Below are 27,650 nucleotides of genomic sequence, written 5' to 3' on the forward strand. Positions count from 1 at the left end.
CCTGTTCCTTTACTGTTGTTTTTCTCCTGATGTGGCTGTGCAGCAATTTAGGTTGAGTCTTTGCCTTGCTCGCGATGTCATTTTCGTATTGTCCTTCTGCCTCTCTTCTCATCCTGACATATTCATTCCTGGCACTCTGGTATCTTTCTCTGCTCTCAAGTGTCCTGTTATTCCTATAGTTTCTCCATGTCCTTTTACTTTGCTGCTTAGCTAGCCTACATCTTTGATTAAACCATGGGTTTCCCATCTTCATTTCGTTGTCTTCCTTTTGGACTGGGACAAACTTGTTTGCTGCGTCCTTGCACTTCTGCGTGATGAAGTCCATCATGTCTTGGGCCGTCTTTCCCCTGAGTTCTGTTTCCCATGTGTGGGTGTGTATGTGTGTGTGTGAATACCCAGTAGTACTTCGGATACTACCGGGTACCCCCAAGTACCACCGGGTACCCCAAGTACCACCGGGTACCCCCCAAGTACCACCGGGTACCCCAAGTACCACCGGGTACCCCAAGTTCCACCGGGTACCCCAAGTTCCACCGGGTACCCCAAGTACCACCGGGTACCCCAAGTACCACCGGGTACCCCAAGTTCCACCGGGTACCCCAAGTACCACCGGGTACCCCAAGTACCACCGAGTACCCCAAGTACCACCGGGTACCCCAAGCCTTCATAACCTTTACACACAGAAATCACAATTGCGTGATGCATCAAATAAGCAAATCTACAAGGGCCTGACAAGGTGCATGGGGGAGAGTGGTGTAAAACCCTGGTTTGTGCCTCGGAGAAGCTGCAGGATCCAGTAAGTTCAGTAGAAATTCGGTTTCAACTGCTTTACCATGTAGTAGATCAGTCGATTAAGGCAGCCTCTGGGATGCGCTCGGACGCAGGTTCGTATCCTCGTCACGGCCCTCGTGGATTTCTTCATAACCTTATTTCCTGCCAACATCTGTGTGATTAACACAATATTGTGAGTATTTAGGTTGTCTCTCCCGGTTTGGTGCCTTCTTTTTAATAATTATTGACTTACTAAGGTTATCTCTTGGAATTACATTGTAAATACATTTTAGACGCTGCAACTAGTTCGATATTCTTATCAATATTATGGATCTTGTGGTAGGCATAGTCTGGTCACAGCCAGAAGGTCCCGGATTCAATTCCCACGGCTGGACAGAAGCCGTTCGGTCCCTTCTCCCTTATCTGATGTATCTTTCACGTAACAGATAAGTAACGTACCAAGGAGATAGGCAAAATCTAATATCCTTTCTTGCTCTCGTAATTATTCCTTATTAAGTATTTTAAACCAGTTGATGTCTTCTCCGCTACAGCTTAGTTTCCTTCACCGCCTTGGGTGACCTGATCCTAACAGCCACCAACGAGTTCAACACCAATGAGGAGATGCACGAGGTGAGTATTTTTTTTTTTTATTTGAACATGTGAGGAAGAATACTTGTGTGAGTGTAGGAAGGGACAGATTTTGACTGAGATCCACGGTCAACGGTTCCTGGCGCTTGACTGTAGGCAAAGCTAAGTTCTTCATGAGTGGAACGAGGAATTTCACTTTAGCCAAACTATGCACAGGAATCATCAATAGGATAATAATGTTCACAAGCCTTAATATCATACAAGGAGCCCTCAGGACCGGTCCTGGGAGCCCTCAGGGCCGGCCGTGGGAGCCCTCAGGGCCGGCCGTGGGAGCCCTCAGGGCCGGTCCTGGGAACCCTCAGGACCGGTCCTGGGAGCCCTCAGGGCCGGCCGTGGGAGCCCTCAGGGCCGGCCATGGGAGCCCTGTGGCCTTAATAACAGCCTTGTGGTGACAGGTACTCACTCAGCCCACTGAACCAATAGAACTTAAAAATCGATCCATCTTATGAATTGGAACTCTGATATATAGCCTAGGATCTTGCAAGACAAAAAAAGACAACACAGCTTCCTATTCAATATTTCTCCCAAAATGCAGGTGGAATTCCTTCCATTACTCCAACTGGCGTTACCCAAAAGATAAATGTAACCATATATTATAAGAGTAGGAAAACCGCCAAGCTGCTAATGAAGAATTCTCCCTACACCAAGAAAAACGCCTTGAAAGAGACCAACGTTGCCTTGAAAGAGACCACAATCGACTTGAGAATGGTCCAGGACGGACCGAAACGTCGTCGTCCCTTCAATTTCTAGTGTGTGGTCTGGTCAACAGACCAACGTTGTTTAAGTCTTCACGTGCTCACTTGGGGATTTAGACCCAACGATCTCATTAAGACAAGGCAAGATAACAACGTCTCTCTCTAGGAATTTAACAATGCACAAGCAACACGGCTCCATCAAGGAACACACATAATCGCCACAAACAACGAGACTATCACCAGGGATATTTTGACAAGCAACACCGAAATAATTGATAGATACAATGACTGTTGGGAAGAAAGCTTACTCTCTATTAATTGATTGATATTTAATTAATAGATTAATTTAAATTAATCGAAGGACCACCCTATTTTGACTGAAAAGGGAAACAGATAAAGTTAAATGATAAGGACTGAAATACCAGTGCCTATGGATATGAAACTATTAAAGATTATTCTTTAAACGTTAATGGGCTGTATAATATTAAAGTTCGAGAATAAACTTTCCGTCCTTCACAAAATTTGGGGTTAATACCAGAAGTAATCTACTCCCAGTACGCTTCATCGAGGCTGGTTCTTCCTCGAATAAAAATTAGTAATTCTACTCAATACTATTAAGAAACATTAGATGAATTGATTAATGGTAAAAAGATTATATGTTGATTAATCGAGCAATTATTCTCATTTGACTTTTATGAGGCTAACATATTACGTTAGATATCTCAAATCAAATAAACTAAATCTCTTCGACTGATCTATAATTTTCTCAATTAAGGAAATAATAGAAAGGATTTCAGCTGCTTAGCTGTAATAGTGCAACCCGTTCTCGCACTTTCTTACAGTCAATATTGACTTATTAAATACGTGCATATGTGACATTCTAAACATACTAGTTTACCTTGAAAAGCTTCATAGAAAACACCGACCTTGCCTAACCTTCTTAGTATGTTAAGATAAGCATCTTATTGCTTCGTAATTACAATTATTACTTAACCTATACCTATAATAGGTTAAGTAATAATTGTAATTACGAAACAATAAGATGCTTATCTTAACATACTAAGAAGGTTAGGCAAGGTCGGTGTTTTCTATGAATCTTTTCAAGGTAAACTAGTATGTTAAGTATGTCACATATGAACGTATTTAATAAGTAAATATTGACTATACAAAAGTGCGAGAACGGGTTGAATAGTGAACGGAGAGGTTGAGGTGCAATGGCGTCGTCTGCTACTTGCGGCAACACGAGTTCAAGCATGGCGTGGGAACATGATGACCACGACCGCTTACAACACAAGCTGAAATTTCAACTGTATATAATCATGGGTTACACCTACTATCTAACATCCTCACTATGCCATAAAAGGAATAAATTTAATTCCTTATGGACGTACTTATTGTTTGGGGAGGTCGCATAGCATAACGATGGACAGTGCACAGTAAAATGATATACCTAGAGATCTCACGATATAACAAATATTAGGCCACTTAACCTGCTGGTTGTCCACCAAAGCAATTCCAGATTGCAACTGGAGCAATTGCACGCTCCTAGGCCGATTAAATACAAGGGCCTAACGTAGTATTTAATGATTATAAAATAGTATAAAGTAGTATAAAACGATTCTTCGCGGCAGGGGATCGTATTCCAGGGACCATAGGATTAAGGACTTGCCCGAAACGCTACGCGTACTAGTGGCTCTACAAGAATGTAACAACTCTTGTATATATCTCAAAAAAAAAAAAAAAAAAAAAAAAAAAAAATTGATGGAAATCGACTCTCCCGGGACGCATGATGTGATTGTTGGTGTCTCCACATGGCTAATGGCGGGGTCTCTCCGCCGTCCCTCAACTCGTCTCTCACATTCACAACAGAAATTACTAATCATGGATAATTCTTTTCCATGTAATTACTGATGTAATGCGTTAATGAGAACCGGGTTGCAATTATAGGGAATTAAATAATATCATTCTCGTTAAACGGTGTTAATCGAGAAATGGAAAGAAATTGTATTTCCTCCATAGCATTCGTACGTAACAGATGAAACTGCTACTTCATAATAATTTCAGTCAATAACTCTCGGTTTTGGATTATTGGGAGCTATATTATCAGTAGTTAATTATTGTACGGAATACTGATAATTTTAGAGAACCACATTCAATTCTCTAACATATTGGTAATAAATATGTTTAAATGTACATTATCTGATGCAATCCTGCCTCTCGATGTCATGAGAATATTAGCAATAGGCTCAGATAAAGAAATATTAATTTATATTAACACTACCATTAGTGAAATTAATAAATACTGTAATTAGTATATAATAATGATGTATTATAATACAATGGTAGTGTGTTAGTGTTGGAAATTTCCAACAATGACAATAGAAGAGTCGACACAGTGAAACGATGTATATCAAGAAATGTAGACCAGCAATCAGTAACCAGCTAATACACAGTTACACTCTACGACCCCTCAAGACCAATTCAAGTTGACCAAGTTCCAGACCCCCAGACCAATGTAGAAGCTGCACCGAATGACCCCTACAACAGGAACAGAAGCAGCCAGAACAAATACAACAAACATACCCACTGTTTTCATACCCATTGACTCGTGTTTTGTCATAGCTTTGTCACCTCACCCAAAACTTTTATGCCATATCACCTCACCCAAAACGAGTATAAGTATGATGTATGTTATGTGTAAACTAGTCTTTGAAAATGTAAGAAGCTTACAAAACGCGTTCAGGCGTCAGACCAAAAATAAAAATGTAAAGAAGGAATTTTGGAGAGTAAATTTTTCAATTACACTCGACAGTGAAGAAAAACGTAAGAAATATTGAGAAGATTCGTGATGGAATTAATAATCTTACCCTTTCGGTCATATTTAACAAATGTTTACAAGAAAGACTGCTACCACAATATACTAATATATATATATATATATATATATATATATATATATATATATATATATATATATATATATATATGTCGTACCTAGTAGCCAGAACTCACTTGTCAGCCTACTATGCAAGGCCCGATTTGCCTAATAAGCCAAGTTTTTATGAATTAATGTTTTTTAGACAACCTAACCTACCTAACCTAACCTAACTTTTTCGGGTACCTAACCCAACCTAACCTATAAAGATAGGTTAGGTTAGGTTAGGTAGGGTTGGTTAGGTTCGGTCATATATCTTCGTTAATTTTAACTCCAATAAAAAAAAATTGACCTCATATATAATGAAATGGGTAGCTTTATCATTTCATAAGTAAAATATTAGAGAAAATATATTAATTTAGGAAAACTTGGCTTATTAGGCAAATCGGGCCTTGCGTAGTAGGCTGAGAAGTGCGTTCTGGCTACTAGGTACGACATATATATATATATATATATATATATATATATATATATATATATATATTAGTATATTTTGGTAGCAGTCTTTCCTGTAGACATATATTATTAAATATGACCGAAAAAGTAAGATTAATAATTCTAACACGAATTTTCTCAATCTTTCGTACATTACGCTTCACTGTTGGAGGTAAATCAAAAATCACTTCTCCAAAATTCATTTTTATTTCTAGTCTGACGCGACACGGGCGCGTTTCGTAAAACTTATTACATTTTCAAAGACTTCACAAATACACAACTGATTAGAACGTATCTCTGATTTTATATCTACATTTGAGTGAGGTGGGAGGGGTGATGTGGCATTAACACAAGACAGAACACGAGGGGATATTAATAGGGTATTAAAAGTATCAACACAAGACAGAACAGAAACAATGGGTATTGAATAGAAGTGTTTGTAGAAAGCCTATTGGTCCATATTTCTTGATGCTTCTATATTGGAGCGGAGTCTTGAGGTGGGTAGAATTCTACCCACCTCAAGACAATATAGAAGCATCAAGAAATATGGACAAATAGGCTTTCTACACACACTTCTATTCAATACCCATTGTTTCTGTTCTGTCTTGTGTTGATACTTTTAATACCCTATTAATATCCCCTCGTGTTCTGTCTTGTGTTAATGCCACATCACCCCTCCCACCTCACTCAAATGTAGATATAAAATCAGAGATACGTTCTAATCAGTTGTGTATTTGTGAAGTCTTTGAAAATGTAATAAGTTTTACGAAACGCGCCCGTGTCGCGTCAGACTAGAAATAAAAATGAATTTTGGAGAAGTGATTTTTTATTTACCTCCAACAGTGAAGCGTAATGTACGAAAGATTGAGAAAATTCGTGTTAGAATTATTAATCTTACTTTTTCGGTCATATTTAATAATAAAATTATATATATATATATATATATATATATATATATATATATATATATATATATATATAATATATATATATATATAAATGCATAACGTTTCGAATACTTCTCGTATTCATTATCAGATCTAAAAGAAAAAACAGAAATCACAATCAAATAGCTGGTAAACAAAGAACTCATACTGAATATAATTGCCTATCAAAGAAAGGAAAATGCTTAAAAAACAAAACACTTAAGCGCACTTAAAGTGATCAATACAAATAAAACTTATTAACTGTCGCATATATTAAAGCTAATTTAAAAGTCCATTAAACTACAAGATGATTTTTATAACTACTAAAACAAACCATTCTATTAAACTTACGTGAAGTGATCAGAAGTGAAACTTGATACCTAACACATAGATACTAAACACTATAACAAATATTTATATAATGACTACAAATCTACAAAAAATGTATGTAAAATACAAACAGAATAAACGACAATTATAAAGTATTAACCAAAATCTTATAAAAAAAACTCAAATATTAAATAAAATTAAATACCAAAAAATTTATTATATATCCTAAATAAAAGATTATATTAATGTACAATGTCAAGACTTGAAATAAGTAAGAAAGGGCAAAGACATGGTAAACTAAACAAAATTATAATAAAATTAAACTACCAAAATGAACTATAAATCAAATTACAGGGCCTACTGTGCACTATACAGTGTACAATTGAACCGCTGAAAGGTTGCTATTTAACAGAGGCCGCAGCTCCTTTATATATAAGGATTCCATTACTCTCAAATCTGACTGGACACTTGTATGAATGGCCAGTCAGATTTGAGAGTAATGGAATCCTTATATATAAAGGAGCTGCGGCCTCTGTTAAATAGCAACCTTTCAGCTGTTCAATTGTACACTGTATAGTGCACAGTAGGCCCTGTAATTTGATTTATAGTTCATTTTGGTAGTTTAATTTTATTATAATTTTGTTTAGTTTACCATGTCTTTGCCCTTTCTTACTTATTTCAAGTCTTGACATTGTACATTAATATAATCTTTTATTTAGGATATATAATATATTTTTTGGTATTTAATTTTATTTAATATTTGAGTTTTTTTATAAGATTTTGGTTTGTACTTTATAATTGTCGTTTATTCTGTTTGTATTTTACATACATTTTTTGTAGATTTGTGGTCATTATATAAATATTTGTTATAGTGTTTAGTATCTATGTGTCAGGTATCAAGTTTCACTTCTGATCACTTCACGTAAGTTTAATAGAATGGTTTGTTTTAGTAGTTATAAAAATCATCTTGTAGGTTAATGGACTTTTAAATTAGCTTTAATATATGTGACAGTTAATAAGTTTTATTTGTATTGATCACTTTAAGTGCGCTTAAGTGTTTTGTTTTTTAAGCATTTTCCTTTCTTTGATAGGCAATTATATTCAGTATGAGTTCTTTGTTTACCAGCTATTTGATTGTGATTTCTGTTTTTTCTTTTAGATCTGATGATGAATACGAGAAGTATTCGAAACGTTATGCATTTTAAAGTAAAGAATCTGAAACAAGATGTTCAGTATATCCCTGGTTTTCCTATTCATCTTAAAATATATATATAATATATATATATATATATATATATATATATATATATATATATATATATATAAACAAAAAGTTAAGGGCTAACAACTAAACCAAATTTTGGCTTCGAAGTCAAAAGATAATTGCAATAATGTATCTAAATGCAAAATAGAATGTAGAATTTTTTCATATTTTGAACTCACTTGAAAGAAAAAAATATAAATTAATTTTCGTCTAACTTTTTATAAATTCGATCACAAGAATTTTGATATAAAAAAAACCACGGTCATAAAGACGGTCAATTATTAAAAAATATTCTTTATCTGTGCAGTTGGAGTTGTTCAAGGAGGAACACGCTGATGACCTAGATACCGCGGCTCGAGCAATTGATCAAGCAATTGAAAGAACAGCCAACAACATCGCCTGGATGAGCAATAACTATGACGTGATCGTCCAGTGGTTGGATGACCAGGGCTTCTCCTCCCAGCTGGCTCATCGACCACCACCTCCCTAGACACCCACCTTCTCCTGCCAGCTGGCTCATCGACCACCACCTCCCTAGACACCCACCTTCTCCTGCCAGCTGGCTCATCGACCACCACCTCCCTAGACACCCACCTTCTCCTGCCAGCTGGCTCATCGACCACCACCTTCCTAGTCACCAACCTTCTCCTCCCAGCTGGCCCGTCGACCACCACCTCCCTAGACACCAACCTTCTCCTGCCAGCTGGCCCGTCGACCACCACCTCCCTAGTCACCAACCTTCTCCTCCCAGCTGGCCCGTCGACCACCACCTCCCTAGACACCAACCTTCACCTCCCAGCTGGCTCATCGACCACCACCTCCCTAGACACTAACCTTCTCCTGCCAGCTGGCCCGTCGACCACCACCTCCCTAGACACCAACCTTCTCCTGCCAGCTGGCTCATCGACCACCACCTTCCTAGACACCAACCTTCTCCTGCCAGCTGGCCCGTCGACCACCACCTCCCTAGACACCCACGTTCTCCTCCCAGCTGGCCCGTCGGCCACCACCTCCCTAGACACCAACCTTCTCCTGCCAGCTGGCTCATCGACCACCACCTTCCTAGACACTAACCTTCTCCTCCCAGCTGGCCCGTCGACCACCACCTCCCTAGACACCAACCTTCTCCTCCCAGCTGGCCCGTCGACCACCACCTCCCTAGACACCAACCTTCTCCTCCCAGCTGGCCCGTCGACCACCACCTCCCTAGTCACCCACCTTCACCAGCCACCTGTTGCTGGGAATGAAAATGTAAAAAAATTAAGACGTTATTATTATCAACCATGGTTAAGTAATTATATTTTCCATGCACGTGTGAACACATTCATACACCAGCAAGTGAATGTCACAACATTAAACCACAGACATAGGAGTAATGGTTGAATATGTATGTATAACTTTTGATCTAGATTTATTCTTCTCAAAACTTTATGTACGAAACATGAGTATAGAACCAATTTAGACGCAGCACATAAATAAAACTGTAACATCTCCAACTGTATTTCAGTAATCCATCATCAAACTTAATGGGTTAGTCGTGCAGCCCATCCTCCACCCCAAACTACTCCTCTATTACTTACTCAACGTAAATTTTAATGTCAGTATTTGACCTTCTAGACAGAAGGCAAACTGACAGGTACCATGTTGTGGCCCCCTAATTGACCACACTATTCAGAGTTGTGATAATTTTTTTTATTTATTTACTTTTACATGCTGGACATGCAAATAAGTACAATAAAACAAAGACAAAAAAATAAAAAGATTGTAATATGTGTTTGTCTCCCCTTGTAGGCATCACCGTCCCGAAGGGCCTACAAGGGGAGACAAACACGTATTACAATCTTTCTCAGTACATACATAAGATAACAACAATATAAGACATAACACACAAAACCCCAACCCACCAATCCATACACAGGAATAGTACCGTACATAACACACCCACCGGCCCCGTAGACCACATACGATGAAGCACCAGCCTCTCCGTATGTGGAGAGGCAGACTAAATATAAAGACAATTAACAACATGAAATCCCCCTCCCTGTCAAGCTTGTTGCTGCCGTGAGGGGGCTTGGTGGGCGGCTGCCGGAGTGTGACGCTCCTTGCGGCGGTCCTCTGTCCTTTTGTATCCTTGTGCTCCTGCTGCTGTCCTCTCTAATTGTGCTGGACAACTTTTCCTTTTCCTTCTGTTTCGTTTTTCTCCCCCCTCTTCTCCTTTCTCATTGTCATTCCCTGCCGACCTTTTGCCTGTTTTGATTCTTTTTTCGGCCTTCTTTTATTTTGACGTCCAGGTTTTTGGGGAGGCATAATCTTGCACCCGTAGAACTGTAGTACTCAACGTCTCGAACGAGGGGACCCTTTTATTGACAATCCTCCTTTCATCACTGAACCCGCTCTCAACGGACTGACGGTTCTTTAGGTGGCGTTTGTGGGGCGTATACTCATGACACACCCCTGGGGGGCCCCGGCATGATCGGCGATAGCTTCTTGTTGGTTTCCTGCCTCTAATTGTTGCTCCATGGTGGGTGTGGGGGCACATTCGTGAATGAAAGTCTTTCCTCATTGTTATGTCAATGTTTCCCTTGTACCTTCTCAGGCACGTGGGGTGGGCGGCCAAGCCCCCGAGTCGGACTGTGTTGGTAGACCAGGCCCTGTAGCCCCCACTGCATTGGGCCCCGACCTTGCTCCTCCTCTGACCCTCCTGACTACTCCCCTGAGCTCCCCTCCCTCCCTCTGAGGTAGGGTCGAGTTCCCAGCCCTCAGTGGTGACCACCTCGTCTCCTGATGTGGCTCCGTCTCTCATTATGACTACTGCGCCTTTTACCCCCCTCTCACTCTGGGGAGTTCTCAACGCCGTCCCTGCCACGGCCGCACTCGCACAATTCCTTCCCATACTAATACTTGCAACGCCTTGTTTGGTTCCACTATGTGCGCTAAATACTTTGATCTCCACCGTCTGGATTCTACTCCTCCTGATGATTTCTTCCTCCATAAACACCTTGTTGATTCAGTAGATGCCTCTGTTACTTTTAACCCCACCAGTTACGGTACACGTGTCATTGCTACTCTTTCTCAGGATGCAGCTACTCGCTTCACCGCTTTGTCCTGCATTAGGGAGACCCCCTTTTCGGGTCTCCAAAAACGCTCGGTTAAATGCCAGTGTTGGCACTGTTCTCCTCCCACACCATGTTGCAGCTGGTGTTAGGGCCCTCAAAGACTGCCATGAGGATATTAAACACTTCCTCGAAGCCCAAGGCCATTCTGTTCTCCAGGTGGACATGTTTACTCGATCCCCTCGTGGTTGTCGCCGTCAGCCCCTTCGAGTTGCAAAAATCACCTATGATAGTAGGGCCCTTCAGCCCTCTATTTATTCTTGCCGGTGCCAGATAGTCCGTTTAGGAGTACATTCCCTCTCCTAGACTTTGCAATAAGTGTTGGAAGTTTGGTCACGGTGTCCTCAAGTGCACAAGTACTGTGTATTTATGCCCCATGTGTGGGGACGATGATCATTCTAAGTCCGAGTGCACTTCTCCCCAGGCTCGCTGCCTCAATTGCGGTGAGCCCCACCCTACCTTATCACGCTCATGTATACACTACAAACTCGAGGAAGCCGTCCTCAGCTAGAAACACCGTGATGGTCTAACTTTTCCTGAAGCGAGACGCCAAGTTCGTCGTCTCACCCCTTTCGCGGGTGTATCCTACCCTCGCGTGTTGCATTCTACCTCTCCTCATTCTTCCCACCTTCCTCAGTCTCACAACCGTTTCCAGGCGTTTGACTCGAACACTCCCTCCACCTCCTCCCTTATTCCTTTGCGTCCTGTCCCGAAAGGTCTCCCTCCTGGTTCTCCATCTGGAGTTTCCCCCCTTCCAACCCAGTCCACAATGTCTCCTATGTCTTCTTTCCCATCTTCCCCCCACTCTTTCTTCCCAACCCTCCCCCCAGTCTTTTGTCCCTCCACGCCGCCTGTCTGTCCAGGCTGATGTCCAGCATCCTCCCAGCAATCTTCATGTTGTTCGCTCCTGTTCCTCTTCTCCAGCTGAGACCATTGAGTTTGCCGCCCAGTACGTTGTTACAGGAACGCCTGTATCTTCGAGTCAGAAACGTAAGCCTGGCTCCTCTCCTTCTTCCTCCTCAGCGGGCAGGAAGGTATCGCTTTCTTCCTCGCCCCCTCCCTCTGACTCTATCACTACGTCCCCTCCCATTTCCGTGGTCGGGCTCCCTATCCCAGATATGGAGGTTTCTTTCGCTTCTTTCGCCCCCGATACCCTCTCGGTTGCTGCCCTTGCTGAGGTGCACTCCCTGATTTCTGCCCCCCCCCCCTCCTCCAGCTGCCTTTGACTGCCCCTCTCAGTTGTCTCCTCCTCCGGACCCCGTCAGTCCGCCTCTGGTCTGTCCTCCCGCTTCCTTACTAAGTTTACCCATGCCCCCTAACCCTGATTTTGCTGACCCTGCTCCTGATCCTGACCCTGATCCTGAGATTCTTTAATAAACTGTGTTATTTTTTACCTTTGTCTCTTTATTGTTCTCCATTACTGTCATCAGTGGAATATTCGTGGATTTTATGCCAACTTCCATGAACTTCAACTTCTAATTACACAGTTTTCACCATTTTGTGTTTGTCTCCAGGAACCAATGCTCGGTGCTCGTCCTGGTCACTTTCGTGGTTATTCATCTCTTTCTCCTTCCCCCCCCCCCCCTAGCTTTTGCTGGGGCCCATAACTCTACTGCTCTCTTAATTCGTTCTGATATTCCCATCGTCCCCCTACTTCTTCCATCACCTATCCATTTTTCTGCTGCCCGTGTTTTTGTGGGTAAGTGGTATACAGTCTGTTCAATTTATCGCCCCCCAAATGTCCTGCTTTCCCTTCCTGATCTTAAGCACCTCCTGGACTCCTTGCCATAGCTGGTGCTCCTTTTAGGTGATTTCAGTTGTCGACATACCCTCTGGGGTGATGTTCTGACAAACACCCGAGGCGGCTTTCCCGAACCGTTCGTCCTCGATTCTTCTCTATCTCTTCTGAATTTTGGTGAGCCCACCCATGTGGATTCTCGGACTCTCACCCTTTCCTGTCTTGATCTTTCTCTCTGCTCGTCGTCCCTTTACTTAGATTTCACGTAGTGGGTTCTTGATGACCTCCATAACAGTGATAATTTCCCCATCCTCGTTTTCTTTTTCTCTTTCCACTCTCCCCTCTTCTTCCCTAGGTGGCAGTTTGCCAAGGCTGACTGGAACCTATTCACCCTCGGTGCTACTCGCTCTGACCTCTCCTCTCTGCCTCTTCCTCGCGCCCTCTTCCTTTTTCATGAAACTGTCTTCGACACTTCCCTCTGCTCTATTCCTCGCTCTACCTCCCGAAGCACGCGGAAGTGCGTTCTCTAGTGGAATGCAGACTGTGCCTGGGCTGTCCGCTGTAAGGGTGCAGCCTGGAAGAAACACCAACGCCGGCAGACGGCTGATTCTTTTGTTTTGGTTTGGAAGGCAAGTGTAATGCCCCGTAGGACCGTCCATACAGCTAAACGTGAGAGTTGGAAATGTTATGTTTCCACCATTACATCCAATTCTCCTCTGCCGCAGATCTGAAAGAAGATCCACAAGATTGCGGGTAAGTTCGTTCCCGATGTCTCGCCGGTTCTCCACCTCTGTGGTAATCTTGTGGCGGACCCAGTGCAGGACGCGACCGAACTGAGTTCCCAATTTTCTACTGTTAGCTCTGGTTCTCATCTTCCTCAGTCCTTCCTTCTTCGTAAACCTGTTCTTGAATCTCATCCCTAAGATTTCCACACTCAACTCCGTTTTCCCTATAACAATCCTTTCTCTCTTTCTGAACTTCAGTCTGTCCTGGTCCTCTGTGGATCTACTGCAGCGGGGTCAGTTGACCTTCGTTATGAGATGCTTCGCCATCTCCCTTCATGTACGTCTCAATCTTTACTGAGTCTGTATAACCAGGTCTGGGAGTCGACACCAGTCCCTGAGGACTGGCTCAATGCCATTGTACTCCCTATTCGGAAACCAGGGTCTCTCGGTACTTCCCCTACGGACTTCCGCCCTATTGCCCCTACGAGTTGTATCTGCAAACTCTTTGAGCGTAGAGTAAATGTTCGTCTGATGTGGTTCTTGGAACACCATCAGCACCCTTTCTCCTTTTCAGTTTGTTTTTTGCAAGTGCCGCAGCACGACTGATGTCCTGGTGAGCTTGGAGGTATATATTCGTACTGCTTTTGCTGCGAAGACCTCCGTTGTTGCTGTCCTTTTTGACCTGGAAAAGGCTTATGACATGGCTTGGAGATACCATATTCAGTCCCAGCTTCGTTCTTTTGGCCTTCGTGGTAATCTCCTTCTCTTTCTCCAAAGCCTCCTCTCTCGTCGTTCCTTTAGAGTCAGGTTTGGTGCCACTGTCTCTCTGCCTCTTTTCGGCAGTACGAAGGTGTGCCCCAAGGTAGTGTTCTGAGCATTACTCTTTTTCTGGATGCTCTCAATGGTCTTCTTTCCTCCCTCCTTTCTGACATCTTCTCCGCTCTTTATGTTGACGATCTTACTCTTTGCTGTCGAGGTGATGATTCGCCTCTCCTTCAATGGCGGCTTCAACTTCCAATTGATGCTATGTCATCTTGGGCCACCAATCATGGCTTCAAGTTCTCTACAACCAAATCTTGTGCTATGACTTTTACTCGGAAGCGGGTCGTTCTTCATCCCTCTTTGTTGCTTTATGGTCATCCCCTTGTGTACAAAGATTCCGCGAAGCTTTTAGGGTTATTCTTTAACACTCGTTTGTCCTGGTCGTTCCATATCTCTTACATCTTAGTTGAATTCTCTAAGGCCCTTAAACTTCCTTCAGGTTTTGTCCCATACTTCTTGGGGTGCAGATAGGCGCACGCTCCTCTGTTTGCACTCCTCTCTCGTCCTGTCTGAACACAATTATGGTTGCCCTGCATACTCTTCTGCTTCTCCTTCTACTCTTCGCCGTCTTGATCCTTTGCACCACACTGGGTTGCGCTTCAGCTCTGGTGTCTTTCATTCCACTCCTATCCTCAGCTTGTATGCTGACACTGGCTTCCTCTCTCTCCAGGACCGCCGTGACAGCTACTGTCTTCACTATCTTGCGCAATCCTTACAGCATCCTCATTCTCGCCTCTGTCGTGCTTCGACTTATACCCATCCTGTGGTTCCTGCTCCTCTTCACCACCTTCCTCTTTCTGTCCGTTTGTCTCGCTTACTTGATTCTCTTTCGGTTCGTCTTCCCAATGTTTCTCCTTGTATTGTTCCATCCTTGCCCCCGTGGAGGGTCCCCCTTCCCAAATTTTGTATTTCCCTGACCTGCATCTTTAAAGCTTTTACCCCTCCTACGGTCCTGAAACGCCTTTTCATTGAGCACGTTTCTTCCCACTCCCACTCCGTTTCCATCTTCACCGATGGGTCTAAGTTTGCTGACGGTGTGGGCTTCTCTGTTGTTTTTTCTGACCATACTTATATGTGTCGCCTCCCTCCGGAGGCTAGCATCTTAACCGCAGAACTTTATGCTATTCTCTATGCTCTTCGTCTCCTGCTTTCTCGTTGTCAATCCTGCTTTGTGGTGGTAGTTGACTCTCGTAGTGCCCTCATGGCTTTGAGGTCCTTTAATCCGGTTCACCTGGTGGTCATGGAGATTCAACATTGGCTGTTCTTATCTCCAGTAAATTTAAGTCAGTAGAGTTTTGCTGGGTTTTCAGCCATGTTGACGTCTCTTTAAATGAGCTTGCAGATGCTGCCGCTAAGGAAACTATCCGCACTTGTCCCATCTACCTTGTAAAGGTATTCCGTAGTCCGACTTTTACCCAGTCATTCATTCCTCCATCCTTGCCCGTTGGTAAGGTTGTTGGTCTTCTGTTATTGGTAACAAACTGCGTACACTTAAGGGTCGTGTGTCCCTGTGGCCTTCCTCCTACCACTGTAACTGGCGGTAGAAAACGGCTCTGGCTAGGTTACGTCTTGGCCATATGCGTTAAATTCATGGTCACTTAATGGAGCGCCGCCCTGCTCCTTATTGTCCAAATTGCATTGTTCCTCTTACAGTCGTGCACATTCTTGTTGAATATGCTGACTTCCAGAACGAGCGTGTGTCTTGCTTTCTGACTGTCCCTCGTGGTCAATTCTCTCTCAATAGAATCCTTGGTGAATCGGATACTTTTGATATCGTTCGCCTTATGCGCTTCTGTTCTCATATTGGCATCCTTGGTGATATTTAGCCCCCTTTGATTATTCTGCACATTTGGTGGTGCTACATAGCCTCCCCGGCTTGGTGCCTTCTTTTGATAATTTCTTATTAACAACATGAAAGGAAATATAGAAAAACATACATAAAACAAACAACCAGCAGCACACAACAACAGGAACAGTATGTATACTGTTCATAGTATAGTCATAGAACATAGTATAGAACATAGAACATATGTATAGAACATAGTCAGCCAAACAGCTGGAAGGGCACACAAACAAGATGCAAACTGGCAACAGAGTGCAGAAAACAGGACACTATCGCAAGTACTTGTTCGGAAACTGGTCCCTCAGAAATCGAAGATTGTATTCCTCCCATTGCAACCACGCAGTAGGCGACGCCACCTCCATCAGGAGACTCATAAAATCCGGAACGCCGGCCATGAAGAAACGTAAACAGGGGACCATAATGATATTAGATTCAAGGCGAAGCGGCACCACGCGGCCCCACAAGAGGGGGGGGTGGGCCGGGGCCTATCATAAAAAGTCGTCAAATCCTCTTTTGGCATAAACCTGGTGAGTGCACGCCAGATACGCGACGGCATCGGGTTGAACGGCAACGTGGTGCACGGCAACACAGCCGTTTGAAACATAGTGGCCGACACCACGGGAGACTTCAGTGCAGAGGGCAAGACCACAGGGACCCCAGCCGAAACATCCACAGAACCAGGCACCAGCTGGGACTCGCCACGATGAGCATCTTTCTTCAACACCATCACGATGCCATGTCCAGCGCCAGCACCCTCACCAACCACGTCAGGAGGAGCGACTACCTCCCACTGCAGAGTACCTCCCCCCTGAAGGAGAAAAAACATGAGGTAAGTCAAAGAGACATTCACCGGCAGCAGCAGGCACATGGACCTTCGCTACCACCATCGCCGTAGAGAGCGATGCACCCAGAACCACCCTGTCAATGCCCGAAGACTGACAGTTGTCGAATTCCCCCCACATCAGCCCAGGCAGTACACCTGGAATGCTTTGGCTTCGGCCGCACATTATCAGAGCCAGTGGCGGAACCAGAATCACGAGCATCACAAGGCAGCCGCACCGACGCACGTCGCAGGACGGCAGCAGCCTCAACTATAGGGGGCCCCGCCACCACACCACCCTCCAGCACGGCCGGGACACACGGTGAGAGCGAGGGGACAGGCGCAGCAGCCGGAGAAGATGAAGATGGCGGAGACATGAAGAGAGTATCCGGAAGACTCACAGGAGCCCCAGGGACACCAACTGGAGCAGGACGACCCACGGACGGCAGCACATCCTCCGGGGGAGAGGCGACAACAACAGGAGGCTCACGAGGTGACACAGGGCACGCCCCAGCAGTCAAAGAGTCGGCCACCTCCTCACCCACCGAATCCTCCCCCACATGGAGCAGCAGGAAATCTTCCTCACGGAAGAGGTTCAGTGGAGCTACGGCATCTGCAGAGCACTCAGCAGCCTGATGCCCCAACACTCCACATCATAAATATGATTGTGGCTGCCGGGCGTAGTATACACGAACGTAGTACCCCAAGAGCCTCACAAAGAACAGTACGTCCGACCTCGGCTGAATCCCCAAGGTGGGAATGTTTGTCCGCACACCCATGAGGAAAGCATGTGCAGCCGCACACTGACAAAAGAGCCAAACCGCCCAACGTAACTCTTCAGTAGGTCCTCCGGAAACTTCAAGGGCGCCCCATGAACACTAACATAGGTGAGGGCCCCACTACGGTCCGAAATCGTCACAGTGCCGGCGTCGTCTGGCAGGGGAAAGGCCCACCCCTCCTAGCGTCGTAGAAACACCCGGTATGCCTCCTTCTCCGCAAACTTGATAATCGCTCGGTGGGCAGACACCAATTCCTCTCCATAGATGTCCGCCCCCAGAGACACGAAGCATGTCACATAACACGAGCTCCACAGCAGGATATCCAGCTCGTCCATAGAACTCCAAGCCCATGGATTGAGCCCGCACAAATGGGGGGAGAGGTCCCCCCCATCACAGAGGCCACGTCAGCACTGACTAGCACCTAGCCACCACGCGAGTCAAGCAGCAACTGCAGTGCGAGCGAACCCGCCCTCACCCCCTGGCGGCCAAGCCGGCAATCCCCAAGGGTGATAATTAATAACAAAAATTACAACCAGTAGACACCCCCAGTCTTGTCACCTTCACTGACACTACAACTAGGCCAGTACCTATAGTAAGAAATCACCCGACTTGTATTTCATTGGTAGAAGTGTCACTTCATTGATTCGAGAACTTCATGCTAAGTCCCTTACCTGTCGTTATGTCCTCGTACCAAACTTAGCTGCAAGTGACTTGATCTTCCCCCACGTTTCTCAGATGTCCTCTCAAACAGTTTCCCTGTAATCTTTTTTCTTTGTTAACTGGCAAGTCAACATTATCACGTCTCTTTCTTTATAAGAAATGCTTACAGGGGACAAGAGAAAATAAATCTTTTAATAAACACATAATATAAAGAAATACCATAGGCAAATATAGTTCCTTGGACGAGGTCTAGCCTGCGTTGTGTCATTATATACTGGAATGTGAAAAATCGCGGAATTCAGAGATTACACCATCAATAGTGTCCAAGAAATGTATAAGTACTTCATTCATAATGATGTGCTGCCCGAAATCTTAGCGAAGTATCCAAAATTTGCTTACTGTAAGTGCAGCATGCACATGACTGTAAAGCTGCCGCCCAGTTGGGTGGGTGTGATTCAAAAGATTATTGATGTGTGTATTTGTGTGGGTGATTGTATATGTATGTGTATGTATATATGTATATGTATGTGCATGTATATATGTTTACTTATATATGCACATGTATGTATGAGTATATGTACATGTATATATAACATTAATAATTGTGTAACTAGCGTCAAAAGATTGATATATGCTTAGCTAAACGAACTAGAGGGTTCAGTTCCCGAACCAATTATGTGCCTCTGTAGCCCTTTACACCACCGCCCACGGGATGGGTATGGGGAGCTAGGAATTATCTCCCCCCAAAAAGAACTAGGAAACAAAAGGCTGGCTTACCGAAAGGGGAAATATGAGGAGATGAGACGTTTCCAAAGGGAAATACCTTGGGACACAGACCTCAGAGCTAAGTCTGTACAAGATATGATGGACTCTGTCACCCAAAAGTGTCAGGAGGCAGTAAACAGGTTCATCCCGTCTCAAAGGGAAAAATCCGAGAAGCAAAAGAAGAATCTATCATATAATAGGGCATGTATGGAAGCAAAGGGACTGAACAAAAGGGGCGTGGAGGAACTTCTGGAATAACAGAACACCAGAAAGCAAAGAGAAATACCAGAGAACCAGGAATGAGTATGTTAGCGTGAGAAGAGAAGCAGAGAAAAATTATTAAAATGATATAGCAAACAAAGCCAAGACCGAACCATAGCTACTCCATAGTCAGATCCGGAGGAAAACAACAGCGAAAGAACAAGGTAATGAAATTTAGAACAGGCGAAGACAGGTATACAGAGAATGACAAAGAGGTGTGTGAAGAACTCAACAAGAGGTTCCAGGAGGTCTTCACAATAGAACTAGGTGAGGTCACTGTGCTAGGAGAAGGGGAAGAAAACCAGGCAGCCTTGGAAGGGTTTGGAATTACGAGTGAGGAGGTCAAGAGACACCTGCTGGATCTGGATGTTAGAAAGGCTGTTGGTCCAGATGGGATCTCACCATAGGTACTGAAAGAGTGTGCAGAGGCACTTTGCTTGCCACTCTCCATAGTGTATAGTAGGCCACTGGAGACGGGAGACCTACCAGAAATATGGAAGACGGCAAACGTGGTCACAATATATAAAAAAGGCGACAGACAAGAGGCACTGAACTACAGGCCAGTGTCCTTAACTTGTATACCATACAAGGTGATAGAGAAGATCGTGAGACAAAACCTAGTAACACATCTGGAGAGAAGGGACTTCGTGACAAATCGATAACGTGGGTTCAGGGAGGGTAAATCTTGCCTTACTGGCTTAATAAAATTCTACGACCAGGTGACAAAGATTAAGCAAGAAAGAGAAGGCTGGGCGGACTGGATTTTCTTGGATTGTTGGAAAGCCTTAGACACAGTACCACATAAGAGGCTGGTACATAAGCTGGAGAGACAGGCAGGTGTAGCTGGTAAGGTGCTCCAGTGGATAAGGGAGTACCTAAGCAATAGGAAGCAGAGAGTTACGGTGAGGGGTGAGACCTCCGATTGGCGTGAAGTCACCAGTGGAGTCCCACAGGGCTCTGTACTCGGTTCTATCTTGTTTCTGATATATGTAAATGATATCTCGGAGGGTATAGATTCATTTCTCTCAATGTTTGCAGACGATGCCAAAATTATGAGAAGGATTAAGACAGAGGAGAACTGCTTGAGGCTTCAAGAAGACCTAGACAAGCTGAAGGAATGGTCGAACAAATGGTTGATAGAGTTTAACCCAAGCAAATGTAATGTAATGAAGATAGGCGTAGGGAGCAGGAGGCGAGATACTAGGTATCATCTGGGAGATGAAATTCTTTCATGAGCGAGAGAGAGAGAAAAAAAATTGGGGAGTTGAAATCACGCCAGACCTGTCCCCTGCAGCCCATATCAAGAGGATAACATCAGCGGCATATGCCAGGCTGGCCAACATAAGAACGGCATTCAGAAACTTGAGTAAGGAATCATTCAGAACTTTGTATACCACATATGTCAGGCCAATCCTGGAGTATGCAGCCCCAGCATGGAGTCCATATGCAGTTCATATTGGCGATATAAGACCAAACTGGAAAAGGTTCAAAGGTTTGCCACCAGACTAGTACCCGAGCTGAGAGGTATGAACTACGAGGAGAGACTACGGGAATTAAACCTCACCTCGCTGGAAGACAGAAGAGTTAGGGGGCACATGATCACCACATTCAAGATTCTCAAGGGAATTGATAGGGTAGATAAAGACAGGCTATTTAACACAAGGGGTACACGCCCTAGGGGACACAGGTGGAAACTGAGTGCCCAAATGAGCCATAGAGATATTAGAAAAAACATTTTTTAGTGTCAGAGTGGTTGACAAATGGAATTCATTAGGAAGAGATGTGGTGGAGGCTGACTCCATACACAGTTTCAAGTGTAGATATGGTAGAGCCCAGTAGGCTCAGGAACCTGTACACCTATTGATTGACGGTTGAGAGGCGGGACCAAAGAGCCAGAGTTCAACCCCCGCAAGCACAATTAGGTGAGTACAAACACACACACACACACACACACACACACACACACACACACACACACACACACACACACACACACACACACACACACACACACACACACACACACACACACACAGGCTTGATAGAATTCTACGATCAGGTGACACAGATTAAGCAAGAAAGAGAGGGCTGGGCGGACTGCATTTTCTTGGATTGTCGGAAAGCCTTTGACACAGTACCGCATAAGAGGCTGGTACATAAGCTGGAGAGACAGGCAGGTGTAGCTGGTAAGGTGCTCCAGTGGATAAGGGAGTATCTAAGCAATAGGAAGCAGAGAGTTACGGTGAGGGGTGAGACCTCCGATTGGCGTGAAGTCACCAGTGGAGTCCCACAGGGCTCTGTACTCGGTCCTATCTTGTTTCTGATATATGTAAATGATCTCCCGGAGGGTATCGATTCATTTCTCTCAATGTTTGCGGACGATGCTAAAATTATGAGAAGGATTAAAACAGAAGAGGACTGTTTGAGGCTTCAAGAAGACCTAGACAAGCTGAAGGAATGGTCGAACAAATGGTTGTTAGAGTTTAACCCAACCAAATGTAATGTAATGAAGATAGGTGTAGGGAGCAGGAGGCCAGATACAAGGTATCATCTGGGAGAGGAAATTCTTCAGGAGTCAGAGAAGGAAAAAGACTTGGGGGTTGATATCACGCCAGACCTGTCTCCTGCAGCACATATCAAGCGGATAACATCAGCAGCATATGCCAGGCTGGCCAACATACGAACGGCATTCAGAAACTTGTGTAAAGAATCATTCAGAACTTTGTATACCACATATGTCAGGCCAATCCTGGAGTATGCAGCCCCAGCATGGAGTCCATATCTAGTCAAGGATAAGACTAAACTGGAAAAGGTTCAAAGGTTTGCCACCAGACTAGTACCCGAGCTGAGAGGTATGAGCTACGAGGAGAGACTACGGGAATTAAACCTCACTTCGCTGGAAGACAGAAGAGTTAGGGGGGACATGATCACCACATTCAAGATTCTGAAGGGGATTGATAGGGTAGATAAAGACAGTCTATTTAACACAAGGGGCACACGTACTAGGGGACACAGGTGGAAACTGAGTGCCCAAATGAGCCACAGAGATATTAGAAAGAACTTTTTTAGTGTCAGAGTGGTTGACAAATGGAATGCATTAGGAAGTGATGTGGTGGAGGCTGACTCCATACACAGTTTCAAGTGTAGATATGACAGAGCCCGATAGGCTCAGGAATCTGTACACCTGTTGATTGACGGTTGAGAGGCGGGACCAAAGAGCCAGAGCTCAACCCCCGCAAACACAACTAGGTGAGTACAACTAGGTGAGTACACACACACACACACACACACACACACACACACACACACACACACACACACACACACACACACACACACACACACACACACACACACACACACACACACACACACACACACACACACACACACACACACACACACACACACACACACAAACACCTTGTCTCCCATTTAACTGTAACCAAACAGTTGTACCCAGAATGCAAATCTGTCATCTTATCAAAATTTTTGTAAGTGAATAACTGAATTTACTATTTTTTTGGATTAACACATTTAGGTACATCGGAATTTGTGCACCTCCACTAGACTATTTGAAGGGGAATACAGAGTTACTCCTCTTCACTCTCTCCGTGAAGGGGGAGTAACTCCCCGTTACCCTTCCCATCAGAAAACTAGCTACGTGATGCTAAAAATCCCCTTTGATGCTTAGTCATACGGAAGCACGTGATCAGAAGTGTGTGCTGACAAAGTCTGAATGCATTAATTTTTTTATTAATACATGAGGTACATCTACATTTGTGCAGCTGCCCTAGACTATATGAAGTGGAGTACAGTGGGTCAAAAAAGCTAACTAGATGATGCTAAAAAATCCCCATCACACAGGATGGTTAGTCATACAGAGCCATGTGATAGGCAGTCTGCACTAGGAGATTCCGAATGCATTTTGAGGATATCATCAACACAAGAGTGAATAAGGTAGCAGTGGTAATAAAAGTTCCCATCTCGCAGGATGGTTAGTCATACAGGGCCATATGTTTAGTAGCCTGCACTGGCAAATTTTGGGTACACTGTGAGGATATCTTCTAGAATTCGAGAGTGAATAAAGTAATTGCAAAGCTCCAGGTACCTCATGCCAACTGGTCTGAAAGGTCTAATAACTGGGCATTCAGTGATGTAGTGTGGGAGATCATGCCGTAGTTCCTGCTCACAGAGTTTGCAACTGGAGTGCTCAGGATTGGGAGACCCGTCACCTGCAGCCACCTGCCACAGGTAACGGTAACCCAACCTGATCCTGGCAACCACTGTGTCGCACAGTCTGGTGGACGTTTTGTGCTGCCCATAGATATAGGTTTCAGATCTGAACAAATCATAGCTTTTTATACTAGTACTTTCAGGTCGTTGGGAGTCAGCAATTTCTTTACAATCAGACCTGAGCGTTTGGACCAATACAGTTTTGACAGCAGAGATGGGGATACCTAGATCAAATTCAACTTCATCTTTGTTGCACGCTAATTTGGCTGCAATGTCTGTCTCATTATGATGGGTTATATTTATGTATGAAGGTATCCATACAAAGGAGATTCGAGACCCTTTACTCTGTGCATCAATTAGGTAATTTATAATTGGTAGTATGAGGTTCTTGCTGTCGATCTTCCAGAAGTTTTCGATTGCTTGAAGAGCAGACTTTGAATCCCAAAATATTATTCCTCCTCCAATGTTTTTTAATGTACTGCTAGCTAGTTGTAATGCTACTAGTTCTGCTTGTGTGGATGTCAGCCAGTTGTTTAATCTGACACTAACAGTCTTTGTGCAAATATTATTTCTATAAAACCTACATGCTGCTGCAGTCCGTCCAGTAGAAGATTGGACTGAGCCGTCGGTGTAGACACAGTGCTCATGAGATCTTAAATTCTCGATGGAGGAGGCAATTGTTTCGAGTGTGATAGCTTTGAGAAGAGCAAGATTCTCATTATCTTTCCTGGTGACAGGTGTGTATGATACTTGAATGGTGGGGTACAGATAAAGAGGAATATCAAAGACAGGTAGATTGCATCTAAAATGAAGATTGAGTTTAATGAGATTGTAGGCATTGTTGCTCAGCCATTTATAATAAAAGGAGTGAGTTGGTATGTCGGCACCAGTCAATAGGGTGTTAACAGCACTAAATAATTTGTCTCTGAGCAATGCAGGAGATGTAGGGTCTCTAATGACTTTAAGGCAAAAGGTCGTGTTGACTTACATGATTCTCTCTAGTATGGTTAGAAGCTTCAGTTCTTCCCTCATGTTGATGATTCCTGTGCATCTTGGGGCACCAAGAATTATCCTCATGGTTTCATTCTGTACTACTTCAAGTTTGTCCAACACATAGGAGGGTAAATTAATTAAGTGCAGAGCATTATAATCAATCAAAGATCTAACGAACATTATATAGAATTGTCTAGCATATTTAATATTGATACCAATATTTTTACCAGTAAGTGTTTTTAATGGTTTTAGTCTTTGTTTTAACCTACGGTGTAGATCATTTACAATGTCACTGTTAATACCAACTCCAAGGTATTTGTGCTGCCCACACGTTTCAATGTTCTGGTTGTTGACCTTGAAAGCTATAGGGACATGAGTTTTCTCTTGGGGATGGAGAACTCTGGATTTAGTTATAGAGATAACAAGACCACATTCAATGGTTTTAGCAGCGAATGAATCCAGTAGAACTTGGAGTCTAGTTTGGGTATTTGCCACAATGCATATGTCATCGGCATAACAGATGACGGCTTTGTTAGGTAGTGTGGGAATATCAATTGTTAATTTGTGCATCAGAACATTGAACAGTGTAGGACTTAGCACTCCACCTTGGGGTGTACCCAACTCAAAGGGTGCACAAAGCTTACTTTTGACCCCCTTGAAAAGGACTGAGGCGGTACTGTTATTCAGGTAACCCCTGAGCCATGTCAACAGTCTTCCCTTAACTCCAAAAGAGGCTAGCTGTTCTAGGATTATTTCTCTGTTTGCTGTATCAAAAACAGTTTGGAGATCAATAAATGCCGCCTGAGAGCTTGGTTCCTCTCTGATAAAATAATCAGCATAACAAGTTTATGTGCTTCTTCCAGGAAGGAAATCATACAGGTTAGGAGCAAGGTGGGGCTTGACTTGAATCATTAGTCTGTCGAGGATAATCCTCTCAAGAACTTTACACAGGCACGACTTCAGATAAATGGAACTGAATTTTTGTGAATTAGGCTTGGGTATGGATATTATGAGTCCCTGTGTCCAGCGGTTAGGTAAGACACCCTGCCTTAGACTTTGATTAAACAATTCTAGCAAAGGGCTATTTGGCAGCTCAGCAAGTACTCTCATGGTGTTGTATGTGATGCCATCCTCTCCAGGAGAGGAAGCCTTACCTTTCTTGAGTGCATTTTAAATTTCAAAGGGGGTTATTTCATTGTTATCATCAGGCCCTATTTCACTACAGGCAATTTCAATATTGAAGTTACGATTTATTTTGGTAATAGCCAGATGGTGTTGTACATCTAGGGGCAGGCTGCTTATACTGGCAGTGCTTGCATATTGCTGAAGCAGCATGTCGGCATAGTCTACAGGTGAATGGTGATTAAGTTGACGACTGCTAGGATGAGAAATCTTTTTAATTTTATACCACACTAGCAGTACCCAGCCACGCGTTGCTGTGGTTATGTGTTGCTGAGCCACAGCAACCTTCCCTGTCCCCCAGTTCTCCCCACCATTCCCCACTCACCCATCTCCTCGGCCTTCCAACCATTGCCTACTCCACCGTCCCCTCTTCCTCCCTACAATTCCCCACTCCACCATCCTCTCTTCCTTTCCACCATCCCCCACTCCCCTGTCCCTTTGTCCTCCCCCACCATTCTCCATTCCCCTATCAACTCGTCCCCACCATCCCAAACTCCCCCACCACTCATCCTTCCCCACTATTACCCCCTCCCTTGTCCCCTCATTATCCCCACCATTCCCCACTCCCTCGTCCGATGCCTTCCCAAATGGTCTGATGTTCATATCAGAAAATTGGGAACATCAAGTGATCTGATGTTCCCATCACTGAAATATAAGAAAAACAGTTAAAAAATGAAATGAAAACATGAAAAAGTACAAAAATCAACTATACTCACGAAATGAACGGTATGGTAAACAACACAGCTCAATTCCAACGCAATTCACACAAAATAATTAAATCAAAATGAAAATAAATCAAAATCTATGAAAGTTCAATTTATCAATGCAATAAGAAACATTCAAGTGGAATTCGTGAGATTATATGACTTATATGACATATGGCTCTCGAGAAAGTGTCATATGAATCTCGAGAGTGTCATATGACTCTCGAGAGTGTCATATGACTCTCGAGAAAGTGTCATATGACTCTCGAGAGTGTCATATGACTCTCGAGAGTGTCATATGACTCTCGAGAAAGTGTCATATGACTCTCGAGAGTGTCATATGACTCTCGAGAGTGTCATATGACTCTCGAGAAAGTGTCATATGAATCTCGAGAGAGCTATCGTTTCTTATGACGTCATAGCTGTGCCAAGTGCCAAGCTGCCTTCAATATAATTACAGAGAAACTAAAACATGCCCATAATGATAACATATTCCATACAAAGATCCACATCCTAATGACAATTATTCACTCTCTGGCTGTCCTTTATGTTGACTAAGATCGGATGTGTTTCATGCACGTTCACGTGCGGGAAGCTTCTTTGTCAGAGTGTATATCTCGTGCACGTGTCAGTATCTGTCAGGCGGCATGTCTCATGCACGTGTTAGTATCTGTCAGGCAGCATGTCCCGTGCACGTGTTAGTATCTGTCAGCCTGCATGTCCCGTGCACGTGTTAGTATCTGTCAGCCTGCATGTCCCGTGCACGTGTTAGTATCTGTCAGACTGCATGTCCCGTGCACGTGTTAGTATCTGTCAGTCAGCATGTCCCGTGCACGTGTTAGTATCTGTCAGCCTGCATGTCCCGTGCACGTGTTAGTATCTGTCAGCCTGCATGTCCCGTGCACGTGTTAGTATCTGTCAGCCTGCATGTCCCGTGCACATGGTGGCTGCTATATCTGCTCCCGTGTGACAGATGGAGGGAGTCTCACAAGGAAGCATCTCCAG

At 43.9% G+C, this 27,650-nt stretch overlaps 1 protein-coding gene across 1 annotated transcript in view; it reads left to right on the forward strand.

Moving 5' to 3' along the window:
* Nucleotides 1-27,650, forward strand: part of LOC123746672 (uncharacterized) — a 237,022-nt gene that overhangs the window by 111,422 nt on the left and 97,950 nt on the right. The window contains 8 exon segments of the mRNA XM_069316905.1: nucleotides 1,323-1,401; nucleotides 8,312-8,492; nucleotides 9,796-9,835; nucleotides 13,211-13,372; nucleotides 13,581-13,608; nucleotides 13,953-14,096; nucleotides 14,424-14,658; nucleotides 17,211-17,558. Coding sequence (XP_069173006.1) covers nucleotides 1,323-1,401; nucleotides 8,312-8,492; nucleotides 9,796-9,835; nucleotides 13,211-13,372; nucleotides 13,581-13,608; nucleotides 13,953-14,096; nucleotides 14,424-14,658; nucleotides 17,211-17,558 — 1,217 coding nt within the window.

This window comes from Procambarus clarkii, chromosome 85, assembly GCF_040958095.1.
Source record: "Procambarus clarkii isolate CNS0578487 chromosome 85, FALCON_Pclarkii_2.0, whole genome shotgun sequence".
NCBI classification, from domain to species: Eukaryota; Metazoa; Arthropoda; class Malacostraca; order Decapoda; family Cambaridae; genus Procambarus; species Procambarus clarkii.